A 13,840-nucleotide genomic window follows, 5' to 3' on the forward strand; every position below is an offset into this window, starting at 1 on the left:
ACATAAAACCTCTCAGCTTCTGGCTGGGCGCCGGGTTGGGTTCGGGTGCAGTTGATATAGCTGATTTCTAGGCACAATACTCTGTTCTTGTTCACGGTCAGGATCTTCACCTGATGTACCTCTGGGATTTGTCTCCGGAGATGCTCGTGGCTGGTTGCCCAGCACCTCATTTTCAGGTGACTCGTCTGTTGCCTGTTGACGGGTGGACGGTAAACTCGTTCTGTCCAACCATGTTGAGTGAGTATTCCTTGTCCTCCGGACTATTTTCTGCCCACTTCTGGGTGCTTGCGGGTGCAGTGTTTGGAGGGATCTCCTTGAACCAGGCCACATTCCTCTGTTTTCATGGTTCTGTCGACCTGCACAACTGTCCATATCTCTGGTTCATAGGGGGTGGGGAACTTCCACCCCGGGTGGCGGTCCTTGATCACTACTCGTGACCCTACTTGCAGGTTTGGCATCCTTGCATGTCGATCTTGGGGCGCCTTCTCATTTGTTGGCTGTCGCTTCTGCTGTGCTTTTTCCACGTTTAAGCTTTTTGGCACCCACTCGAAGTCCTCCAGAATAGCATCCCTGGGCAGCAGTCTGAACAGTAGTGTTGAGGGGGTGGAGTGTGGGGTCTGCCGGTACGCCAAGGGGAATTGGTGTAGACATATTTCTGCGTCATGATGCTGGTCCACTCTGCTCCTAAGGGTTCAATTCAGTGTCCTCATGAATCTCTCCACCTCCCTGTTAGCCTGCGGGCTTTGGGGTGTGATTCTTCAGTTTTTTTACTGCTTTTTGTGCCAAAAAGTCCTGAAACTCTTGCCATTGGAAGGGATGGCCCATTGTGGGAGTTCACCTCTTCAGGCAGACCAAACATTGCAAACGTCTTCTCCAGTGCTGGCCGTACGTGGCCAAACAGAGTGGAAGGTACCAGCTCGACCACTGCAAACTTGAAGAATGAATCCATGATCACCCAAGTGGTCCACCCATCAGGAAAACTCCCAAAGTCGACACTGACCCTTGCCCACGGAGTGAGGCACGGCGCTTCAGTCAGTGCTGGAGCAGGATCCTTGCCGGTGATGGTGCAGTTGTGGCAGCACCGGAGTTCTTTATCCACAGGCTCATCCATGTCTGGAAACCAGACTTTCACTCTGAGCCTTGCTTTGGTCTTGGCTACCCCTTGATGATCTTGGTGGGAGAGAGTGACCAACTGACCCTGGAGGGTTATGGGGATGACGATTATCTGTCCTCGCAGTAACAGGCTGGATCCACTCCTGCTCAGCTCATGTCGTGCTTTCCAGAGCTGGTGATGCATGTTCTGCTCGTCCACAAGTTTGGATCTTTCAAGAAACCAGTGCCATTGTCCCTTTTCTATGGCTTCTTTCACCTTAAGGAGCTTGTCATTGGCATCCGTGGCTTCCCTTATTTCTTCTCGGGTGACGTCCATCGGGCAAGCATGGGTCTCCACCATGTTCACAAACCATTCAGTGCGTTCTTCGTCCAGGGATTGCTCTCTGGGGTGCCTGGTGGAGGGTGACGCAACAGAAAATCAATGGGGCTGTTGACCCCGGGCCTATAGACTCATGTCCACACAGAGCCGGATGGCCCCTGGCTGCTTGGGTTTTGGCACGATAACCAGTGGAGAGACCCATGGGGTGGGACCCGACACCTTCGCAATTACACCTTGTCTTTTAAGGTCTTGCAGCTCCTTCTCTACCAGTGGGAGGAGATGAAACGGGACGCGGTGGTGACTGTGTGCCGTGGGCTTGATGGCCTTGTCAATCTGTAGAGTGGCCTGGTGATCTTTTAATTTCCCCAGCCCCTGCAACAGTTGAGGGAAATCGTTCAGTTAATCCTCCACATGCGAGTCGTGGATTTGTTTTGCAATAAACACAAGCTCCAGGTCTTCTGCGCTGTGGCATCCAAGCAGCATGCCTTTTTGGGCTTCCGTGACGTGGAATTTGGTCCTGACAGTGGTGTTCGCTGGTGACGTCAACTTCGATCGTACACATCAGTGGCAGGGGCTCAGTACCCCTGTACGTAAAGATTTTTGCTGGACTGGGCGTAAGTTTCAGAGTGTGTGAGGGTGTGCATGCAAATATGTGTGCAGGTACCTCCAAGGTTGCCTCCACATTAACAGATCATGAAGCATCCCATATTTCCATGACGTGCTATGCTTTTCTACAAGATTTTTGTGCTATGTTGCATCAACGAGTAGCTTAACTCAAAAGTAACACAACACTACTAAAGATTTCCATATTTTTACCACAAAGCATTGAATTCTTTTGATCTCGTATGGAGATCCCCTCTAGTAAAAGAAGAGGTGTCAGAGACGCAAATCCTTCCGAGACACAGCGATGTTGCCCTTTAAATGAACCGCAACAAAGGTTTCCCATTACTAGAAATAAATATAGAAACGGCCCCTTGTCTTGTGCAACGTATATAAGAAATATCCATTACAATTCCCAACTAATGTAGTATGAGCTGGTTGGGTTTATATGGCAACATGTCAAAAGAAGAAAAAAAAGAACAAATGGAGAAGTCTGTGCGTATGACAACAGATATTTTCCTTTTTTCCTGCTGCCTCTTCTGTTTCTCTGGTAAAGTATCATATTTTCCATTCACAGTGAGGATCCCACACACTGTGGGCCTTATTTATGAAGGACTTGCGCCGCCGGTGCGTCACTTTTTCCCATGTTAAAAGTGACGCACCGGCGGCGCAAGTCCTTTATAAATAAGGCCCTGTGCTTTTTACAGGTGCCGTTAAAACACCCACTATGTCACTGAGCCCTCATAAGCCCACCGAACAGTTAAAACATATCATAAATAAAGGCAAAGCATTTCCCTCTTCTCGTTATTTCTGTGTTCCCGTTTAGACGCCTTGCTTTTCTTTCGTGGGTCTCTGTAATGCCTGGTGGCAAGGAGAGGGGCCAGGCCGCCCCTCCTGTACTATATTTGATTTTATTTCACACAGCCCTGGGCTGCACATTCGGCCCTGTTCCTGCTCATTCTACTTGTTCTGTTCCACATTTTACCCCGTCCTGATATGTTGTTTCACCCACTGCGCCTTTCCCTTTCAACCAGTTCCCCTCCCACCCTTTCTCCATTCTACCTTTCTTTAGGTCTGTGTATGGGTAGCTCAAATAGTTCATTTTTTCGTTGTATTCCAGTACGTGTCATTCTGAATTTGTCATTGACAAAGAGGACTACAAGTAACAAAACAAACAATAAAACATCCAGGTCCAAATGAGCTATTCGAGAATCGATCTACTCTCCACTTGTCTCCACTGTTCTACCCACATATCTACTGTTCTTGTCCCTTTTGCCCATCCCAGCCATTTGCATTGTTCCTGCGTGCCCAGTCTTTCACCATCTCCATTTCACAGCTCCGCTCGTTATTCTACTTCCTTTCATTCTCCCCCCACCAAACAGTTCACCCTATTTATCTGTTCGCCCAGGTCCGAACTGGAATACTCGGGTGGCCATGTCAGGATGCTTGCATTTACCAACCTCCTCTTCTCTTCTGATATTGCTTCCTGGGCTGTTGCTCTTGGCCGTAATTTCCCTTGTTTAGAACGTTTTATGGCCCTTTTTAAAACAGGCAGTGTGGCACAGAAAAGACTGCCTCAGAAAATCTAAATTTTGTCACGAAAGATTGTGAAATGGTTTAATTTAAAATAGGTAAAAGAGAAATCTGGAGCACAATATTTTACCATTCTTCATTATAGGGAGAGGGGACAAATGAATTTAGACATGAGACACGGGGATGGCACTATTAAATGCTTGAATGTTAACCAAAATTAATGGTACTGTACAATATAATGCCTTTCTTAATAAACAAGCCATAACACTTTTATGGAGTTTCAGTAACATATATTGTCCAACTGATCAACAAGCTAAAACTTACATCAATAAAAAACGTATCATTGATAACATAGGCGGTCAATCGCATTTACCAATGGTTGCTTTCTAGTACTTTTATTTATAATATGACAAGCTAAACGGTAAGTACCATGGTGAAGGAACCATAAATGACTGTGTAAGCTACTGCAAAAGTGGAACCTAAGATCTCTGTATATAGAAAACCAACTATAAATGGAAAAAAAACAAATTGTTTTTAGATTACTGATGTATTGATATAGAGGGACTGTTAGATCTGGCATATCTTGGCTTGATTACCCCTGACTTTTTGCTTTTATCTCCTTTGTTTTAGACGCTTTGGGTACTTTGCCACTGCTGATCAATGTCAAAGTACAAGGGTTCCCTATGTAAAGTATAATGGTAATTCGTTGGCCATGATTCGGTATATTTGCCTTACTAGTAAAGTCCCTAGTGATGTGCACTGTGTGTGCCAGGGCTAGTAATGAAAAGGCGCACGGAGAAGGGACCTCAGGCCTGCAGTGTAGGGCCTGCGCGCAGTTTGCTAAATTAGCATGTTGTCCTGACAAGAACAACCATTTGTCAGGCCTTACTTTCCCTTTTTCATACACATTGGCACCCTTGTAGTAGGTCCCGGGTAAACCCTGGGTAGGGAGCAGTGTAGGTAAAAGGCAGGACATATACTAAGGCAGAGGTCTTCAATCTGTGGGGCGCGACCCCCAGGGGGGTCGTGGAGTCCTTGGAAGGGGGTCGCAGATTCTGTCAGAGTGCAGTTCCTGGCTTGGGCTGATCGAGGGTGCTCACGGTGGAGGCCTAATTCACACCGAGGTGTGAAAAACATCAAAGCCTCATTAACAAGTAAAAGGTATTTTAAAGACCTGTCAAGTACTCGGGTGTGGCTGTGTGTATGTGTCCCTGAAGCCGTTTCGAGCTGGGGGAGGAGGGGAAGTGGGGGGTGGGGGGGGCGGAGGGGGGCTGGGGGAGCCGACTGTAGTGTAGCCCTTTGAGGTCAATGGATATTGCACGCCTGGAGCTGTGGGTCCCGTGACACGTCCCCTGCCCCCATCAGGGAGACACAGAGATGCCCTCCCATGATCGGGAAAGAAGGAAGAAGACGCAGAGAGATACTGACCCCCTCCCCCCCCCCCATGAGAGAGGCACAGAAAAGGTGGGTGGATGAATGATGGGTGGATGGATGGATGTAAGGATGAAGGATGGATGGATGTGTGAAAAGGTGGGTGGATGAATGATGAATGGATGGATGTAAGGGTTGATGGATGGATGAAAGGATGGATGGATGAAAGGGTGGATGAATGGAAGGATGAAAGGGTAGATGGATGAAGGATGTATGGATGGATAAAAGGTTGCATGGATGAATGATGGATGGATGTGCGAATAGATGGGTGGATGAATGATGGGTGAATGGATGGATGAAAGGGTGGATGGATGAAGAATGGATGTATGGATGAAAGGATGAAAGGGTGGATGGGTGAAGGATAGATGTATGGATGGGAGGATGAAAGGGTGGATGGATGTATTGATGGATAAAAGGTTGCGTGGATGAATGATGGATGGATGTGTGAAAAGGTGGGTGGATGAATGGATGGAATTCTGATGCATCTTTTATTGTCTAGCTGATCCTAACAAAGCGCTTAGAGACCCCTGGGTTATAGGGCGCTATATAAGTCACAATAAATAAATAAATAAATGGAAGGATGCAAGGGTGGATGGATGAAGGACGGATGTATGGATGTAAGGATGAAAGGGTGGATGGGTGAAGGATAGATGGATGAAGGATAGATGTATGGATGTAAGGATGAAAGGGTGGACGGATGGATGGATGGATGAAAGGATGGATGGAAGGATGAAAGGGTGGACGGATGAAGGATGAATGGATGTATGGATGGATAAAAGGTTGCACGGATGAATGGTGAATGGATGGATGTGTGAAAAGGTGGGGGGGATGAATGATGGGTGGATGAATGGATGAAAGGGTGGGTGGATGGCTGGATGGATGTATGGATGAGAGGGTAGATGGATGAAGGATAGATGTATGGATGGGAAGATGGGAGGATGAAAGGGTGGATGGATGTATGGATGGATAAAAGGTTGCATGGATGAATGATGGATGGATGTGTGAAAAGGTGGGTGGATGAATGATGGGTGGATGGATGGAAGGGTGGATGGGTAAAGGATGGATGTATGGTTGGAAAGATGAAAGAGTGGATGGATGGAAGGATGAAAGGATGGATGGATGTGTGAAAGTGTGGGTGGATGAATGATGGATGGATGTGATGAGGTCTAACAGGCGCATTTATGGTTGTCAAAAGTGGATGATGAGGAGTACCAGTTTCCAGAAATTTTTGTCGGAAGGGGGTCCTTACCCCTTAAAAGATTTTACAAGGGGGTCTCGGCATCAAAAAGTTTGAAGACCTCTGTACTAAGGTGTGTGTTAGGTTCTGACAGTGAAAAACACTTCATTTCGTTTTTCACTGCTGAAAGGTTATTCTGCCCATAGGATAGAATGGGGGAGGCTGGGTGTTGTGTTTTGGTAGCCCAGGGGCTACATGTAGGTAATTTGGATTTACTGATTCATAAATACCGAATTTTACCGATTCGGTATTTATGAATCGGTAAATCCAATGTAGGTAATTATTCGGTAAAAAATACTGAATCAGTAGGATTCGGTATTTACCGAATCGGTATTTACCGATTCGGTATTTGCCATTGATTCCTAAGGAATGAATGTCAATTACTGAATCGGTATTTACCGATTCGGTAAATACCGAAAAATTCAAGGGTGGCAGGGTGTCACTTTGACACCCTGTTGCACCCCTGATTAGGGCTTGTGTGCCATGTGGCACCAGTGCCGGACTGGCTACCGGGCAGTTTGAAATGCTGCTGAGCTGGGGGCTGATTTTGTTGATGGGGACCTGCGTGTACTAAACGAAATTCGTTTTGCTTTCATTATTTCGAAGCACACGCAGGTCTCCATGAATGAAATCAGCCCCCACTGCAATTAAATCATCCCCCAGCTTGGCAGCATTCCAAACTGCCCGGTAGTAAGTCTGGCCCTGTGTGGCACACATACATGCCCGTAGGGCATGTATGTGTGCCACGTGGCACAGGTGTACATGCACAGATTTGCATATACACAGGTATTCGTTATTTACCACCAACTAATAGTTGGTGGTAAATAACAAATCCTTAAAGCCCTGTGGCACTGTTTACAGTGCCACCTACATCTTAATATACAGATTCGGTATTTTTACAGATTCAGTAATTTTACCAAATCAGTAATTTTACAGATTCGGTAAAATTACCGAATCTGTATTTTGAGATGCCCTACATCTCAGTATCCAAACACTGGTCGGTACTGGCCGAAAATCGGTATTTTCGGCCGTTACTGACCAGTATTTGGATACCTACATCTGGCCTCTAATTTCCTGTAAGTTTATAACGGAGAGGTGAAGTTTAATATGTATGAACTCACACTGTCATAACACATCTTTCTGTGAAAGCGGTTTTGTCACTGTATGTTCAGAAACCACTCTTTTAGAACGTGGCTGAGTTTTGTGCTTTAATCATTTCTGTGTGTCTCTACTGAATGTGGATTGATTGTCTTAATCTGAAAGGTAAGAGGAGCTGGGAGAGGTCTTGACCCAGCGAGGGGTTGAGATGGCACCAGGCTGCCCTACATCTGGAGAGTAGGGGGAGGAAAAACCCAGGAGATGAAAAGGCCTGGGCTGGTGCTATAAACGAATTGACCCATCTATTGCCGAGTGATTATAAACCAGACCCCCAGTATCAAAGGGAGAAAGGTGACACTGGGAGGGACACACCCTGAACTGGTTTAGGGAGGGGTCAGAGACCCCTGAGAACAAAGAACTTCAAAGACATGAAGGGGTATAACTAAGAGAACTGAAACCCCTAGAATTTGGTGTAGTTTTGGATGGTAAAATGGACAGGTGGACTCCGCAAAGGCTTTGACCTCTTTCGTGGTCAAGAAGAACCTCTGCCAAGGAAGAAGTTGCTGAAGAAACTGCTGGATAGGACTGACCCTTGCTTCGTGATCTAGGGTTGGCCTGCAGTTTGTAGCTTTTACTAAGGAAGAGACTGAAGGAACATTTCAGTGGGTGGTGTCCCCCTTCTTGAACAGGACTGTGCTTTGTGCTGTGTCTTGAACCCCAAGGGCCTGAGGTGAGCTGGCTCCCTGTTTGGAAACACAGGAACATAAAAGTTTCCGGAGAAGTCCCAAGCAACGCGGTGTGCACGTTCTTTTGCAGCTTGAGACTCTCGGAAGTTGTGCCTTGTGATTGTGGGCACACAGGAGTAAACTGAGACACTGATGCACAGGGAGCATGTTGTTGTGCAAGCCGGGGCATTGGTGAAGAGTGCCTGGTCATTGTGTGCACCAGGAGAAGAGAGGAGATTCAGACGCGCAGGGTGTGTGTCGTGGTGCAAGCCAAGTCGTTGGTGAAGAGCGTCGGGTCGCTGTGTGCACCAGAAGAGAGGAGACTCGGACGCGCAGGGTGCGTGTCGTGGTGCAGCCAAGGATTTGGTGAAGAGCGCCTGGATATCGTGTGCACTGGGAGAAGAGGTGAGACTCGGACGTTCAGGGTGCGTGTCGAGGTGCAAGCCGAGGCATTGTTGAAGAGCGCCTGTTCATCGTGTGCACTAGAGAAGAGGTGAGTCTCGGACGAGCAGAGTGCGCGTCGAGGAAGTAAGTCTCCACAGCGCTGAGTGCGGGTCTCGGTGTCCACTGAGACCGCCGGAAGGAGGCCCTGGTCATTGGGTCCTCGGAGTGAAACAGTAGCGGCAAGGACTGGCAGCCCCGGAGGAGCTGAGCCACCGGCCTGAGCTTGCTGTGCTCCTTGATGGAATTCTGGATCAAGGCCCAAGTTGCTGAAGGAGGAGGGGAGAGTGGGGTTGTGCTCAACTAGGTAATGTGGATCACCACCTGGAATGGGATGCGTTCCTAGAGGGACACTCTCTAGGCCTCTCGCTTCTGTTAGCTGCACGAGCCTGTTGTTTCGGCTAGGATCTAGGCCCGTGCTGGCCCAAGAAGGGGCACTACTGGGGCCGGAGTGAGAAGCGGTACTTTTGTGTCATCATTGATCCATGATTGGCGCAACTGTTAATGGAGCACCTAAACTGTTGTTTTACACTTTGCATTAAAGCTGCTAACGAACTATTGAACTGTCGTATGATGCCTGACCTTATTTGTGCCTGACAAACTAAATGCTGGGTGCGCTACGTGCTTCATTATTTTTCACTTGCGGAGTACATGATTGTAACGTGGCACATTCCATTACTTCTTCATCACACAGTACAGGATTATAACGTGGCGCATTGCATTATTTCTTCATTGCACAGTGTATGATTGTAGCATGATGCATTGCTTTGTTTCTGCCTTGCACAGGGCATGCTGGTAGTAATAGGCTTTGCATTATTTCTTCTATTGCAAAGTACATGACTGTGGCGCTACGTTTGGCATTGTTTCTCTATTGCACTGTACAGGAGTATATTGTTACGCATCCTAACATTTTGGGAATGGTTAGAAGTAAACTTAACTGTTGTTAGAAGCGGTAGTTGGGATTAGAACCTACCAGTCCATCAGAAGGAATACTACCCATTATTATATGTTGGTTTTGTATCGTGTGGTCATACCGTATATCTTCTTATATAAAGATTATACTTGTTGTTGTCTATTTGTGGTGACCTCATTGGGTTGCTGTGGGTGTCGTTGCACATACTGTACACTCGTGCCATGGAGATAAGCCTGGCTGCTCGTGCCAAGCTACTAAGGGGGTTCGCAGGGCTTTCTCAGTCGGTGTCCTTACTTAGCCTAACGTTGAAACAAGGGGTCCGGATCTCGCACCTGGCGACAGCGGTGTGGGACAGGTACTCCCGCCTCCATCAGATTGTCTCATGTCATGTGTCTGTTAATTTAATCCTCTTTTTCCAATTGAGTTCTAGTACTAAACTTAACCAACCCATTTCAGGGAAGGATTTCATAAGGTCCCACCCACAGGAAACCTGTAGCTGCTGGCAGAAAACCAGTCTGCACCAACACTTGGAGTAAGCAGGAAGGAAGAAGGTATTGTGGGAGGTACATGGGTGCAGTGACTGGGATCAGCTTAGCCAGCAGGGAGTACAGATCTTGAGAGACGGCAGGGGACAGAGCATGGTGTGTGACTCAAGACTTCAGCCAGAGCGGGGCCTGTACCGTAGGATTGTAGCATCAGCAGTCCACCTACTGCACAGCGTGTCTCTTCTTCAGCAGGAATTATTTCCTCGGTCCCGCAGAGGGCGGCTGAAGCTTGGGAAGTTGCAAGACACCTAACTTCATACACTCTTAGTAATCCAGGTGCCTCAGTGCAAAAAATGAGACTGGAGATTTGTGCACTGCTCCAGTTTTCTTGTTCAATTTCCTTGAAATAAAGTGTTTTGAAGTTTCAGTTATAATGCATATAAATATCATACAAAGCCAAACTGCTAATTTAGAAGTGTCACACATATGCATGCTGAACACTGGCACCTATGGAAATAAGCGTTTATATCATTGTCACTCTTTCTCAAGAGACCACAGAAAAGAGAAGTGTTACTGCATCCAAAAGTGGGACTATTGACCAAGCTTCAGCTTAAAGATAACGTAAATTGAGAGGTGAGTGAAATGATGTGAGCACCTGAGGGAGTTTCATGTATGAGGTGGTGTGACTGGGTATATAGTGAGTGAATGTATGTATGTTGAAGTGAGTGAGCACATGAGTGAGGGTTTTAGAAAAGCTGCAGTAAGTGGGTGCTTAGTGAGACAAGGAATGAGTGCATTACTATGTTGCTGTTAGTGATGTCCTATAATAAGCTGCCACGAGTGGGTGCATGTTGAGACAATGAGTGAATGTATGAGCATGGGTGACTCATTATGAGGAGCTAGGATAAGCTGCTGGGAGCAGATACTTGGTGATACAGTGAGTGCATGAGTGTGTTGCAATGAGTGAAAACAGGTGGCCAACAGCACAGATTCTGTGGAAACATAACATCTACACACGCATTAATGGCAACGTGTTTAGTTGTGCTAGTTATTATAGTGCAGTATGGTTACAGCATTGCACGCTTTGTTGATTTGACAAATCAAATTCATTTCTAACAAGTATCAGTAAAGCATATAAAACTGGTTTATAATTGAAAATGCAAGTTAGACCTACTGAATTTGCCAATGTTTTTTAATATTTTCCCCTTACCTTCAGTGGTAGTGGAGCTGTATTTTTTGACACACTTTTCACGCACTGTTGTTCTTGAGAAGATAATCAGATACCGTTCACGTGTCTCCTTCCTAATGCACTCCATCGACTCTTCTACTGTCAGTCCTAAAGGTTGTGAATAACAGAACTTTTAATTCAGGAAAGCATTGATCTGTCACATTGATGTAAGGAAAATAAAAGCTGGAAGGGGACAAGTGGTGAGGAAAAAATGTAATATTGCATCCAAGCATGCAGATTTATGCGCTAAAGATGTACACAATACATTGAAACAACACAAATAGTGCGCGCTAGTTGAACAAAAACACAATCCAAGTAATTAAGTACTGTGGCACTTTAAAAAACAAGGATGTCTCTTAAAGGCACACACACGTACATAGATACCAGTAGGTAGTTATAGTTAGGACCAAGTTTTCATATGGAAGAGCATTTTTTATTTTGCCAATAACTTTGGCGTCGTTTGATGAATCTTCAGGAAATTTTCAAAACTAATTCTTTGTTCATATCAGCTCTTATGTTGAAAGTTTGTGGGGGATTCATCAAGGGGGGGGTGAGAAAAAATGGGGGTCCCAAAACGTGTTTTCTTCAGGTTAATTTCCATAGGAAACTTTAGGCAAGGCTACAGGTCGAACAGGTGAACGGAATTACCCTAAATTTGGTAGGGAGAAGGGTCTTGGTGTAGAAAGCACACTTTTGTTTATTTGGTGTAAATCCGTTCAGTAGTTTTTGAGAACTATCGAAATTTAGAGATATCGATATTTGGGAATTCTGCCATATGATTGGCTGCGGCATCACAAGCATGAGCTTGCTGCTGATTGGCTGCGAGCGGTGCAAGCGGTTGCAACTAGGAAGTGTTGGCCACCATTTTATGATTCCGTTAAAGTGAGTTAGGGGAAAAAAGGGCGAAAACTGTGGGAAAGATGAGGGTAGGAGCTCTGTAACTCTGTGGAGTGTTTATGGTGTGCTATAGAGGGGGTGCGAAAGAAAATATTCACCGCTAGCGGTGTGAAAGTGGTGGGCTATGGAAATTAAGTGAGGTATTGCATAGAGTCTGATGCTGGTAAGGTGAGGTGGTGCGGGACTCGGGGATTAAAGCGTGAGACCAAAGTGTGTGTCTTATGGTGTGAAGTCATATGCCCTGGCCGCTGCACTACAGCTGTGGAAATAGTGTCAGCATGTGTTTATACCTACTAGGATGAACTACTGACCCGTACTGGTGTGAAAGTCCTGGGGTACGGAAAATATGTGAGGTATTGTCTGGGTCTCATGGAACTAGGAAGTGTTGGCTGTCGTTTTGTGATTCCGTTGAAGCGAGTAAGGGGGAAAAAGGGTGAAAAAAGTAGGAAAGAGGAGGCTAGGAGCACTGTAACCTCTGTGGGGTATTTAGGGTGTGCTATAGAGGGGGTGCGAAGCGAACTACTCATACATACCAGTCTGAAAGTGGTGGGCTACAGAAATTAAGTGAGGTATTGCCTAGAGTCTGATGCTACTTAGGCAAGCTGGTACGGGACTCAGGGATTAAAGCGTGAGCCCAAAGTGTGTGTCTTATGCTGTAAAGTCATGTGCCGTGGCCGCAGCACTCCAGCTGTGTAAGTAGTTCAGTATGTGTTTATACCTACTAGGACGAACTACTGACCCGTACTGGTCTGAAAGTTCTGGGGTACGGAAAATATGTGAAGTAGTGCTAGAGTCTTATGCTGCTAAGATGAGGTGCTGCCGGACTCGGGGATGAAAGCGTGAGGCCAATCTGTGTGCTGTGAAGTCATGTGCTGTGGCCGCTGAGCCACATCTGTGCAAGTAGTGTCAGCATGTAGTTATACCTAATCGGAGTAAGTTTTGTTTCGAACATTGTAACTTGTGTATGGTGCTTAGGGGGTGTTATATAGGGAGTGCAAAGGTAAATTTGTGCATATGAAATGAATTCGGTATTTGTAAAGTGGAAAGCCTTGACTCCTACGGGTCTGATGGTGCTGGGAGCATAGGCTGAGGTGCTGCTGGAGTTGGGGATAAAGCTGATGAACTACTGACCCCTATTGTGAACTTTTAACCTGCACGTGCCGTTAAATGTTCAATAAAATGTTACAAAACTATATCGTTAGGTTAAAAAAAATTGTTGAACTTTTAACCTGCAGGTGCCGTAGAATTTTCCAGAAAGTGTGGTGATCAAATAGGTTGAACTTGTGACCTGCATGTGGCACGGAATATTAAGTAGCTTTTCGTATGGAAAATTCAAAATTAACCGATGGAGATAAGTTTTGGAATGTCGTTGAAGGTATGAAGTATTCTGATTCGTTCTTTATAAGTATTTATGTGCGGAGTGACAGAGAAATTGTGCCATTCCTGGTTCCATTCTTGATTAAATCGGTGCTTTACATGTACTATGTGACAAAGAAAGAATTGTATGCATGTGTGACATTTGAAATCTGCATACCAACTATAAAGGTGAGTTTGAAATGAACAAGCGTTGTTATGTCTTTTGTAGTAGTGATTAAGTATTTGAGGTGATATTTTTAAATTTGAAAGTATTTTTAATTCAAAGTAATATAGTGTTAGTAAAGTGTGGTGCTTGATATTGGTTATAAAATATGCATAAAATTTGACCTGTTGTTAAATAAGTACTTTATATATGTTTAGGATTTTTCACAGAGAAGAAGTGTAGTTTGTCTTCTTCATAGGACTGTATGGTTTTGAAAATGAGGTACAGCGTTAATTTGGGT

General features: G+C 45.6%; 1 protein-coding gene across 1 annotated transcript in view; it reads right to left on the minus strand.

The window, feature by feature from the left end:
• The window catches only part of LOC147726456 (complement component C6-like), a 563,575-nt gene that overhangs the window by 206,757 nt on the left and 342,978 nt on the right, over positions 1-13,840 (minus strand). Inside the window, exon 9 of the mRNA XM_086960580.1 lies at positions 11,106-11,231. Within this exon, the coding sequence (XP_086816706.1) occupies positions 11,106-11,231 (126 nt within the window). The remainder of the gene's footprint in view (positions 1-11,105; positions 11,232-13,840) is intronic.

This window comes from Lissotriton vulgaris, chromosome 3_1 (assembly GCF_964263255.1).
Source record: "Lissotriton vulgaris chromosome 3_1, aLisVul1.2, whole genome shotgun sequence".
Lineage (NCBI taxonomy): Eukaryota > Metazoa > Chordata > Amphibia > Caudata > Salamandridae > Lissotriton > Lissotriton vulgaris.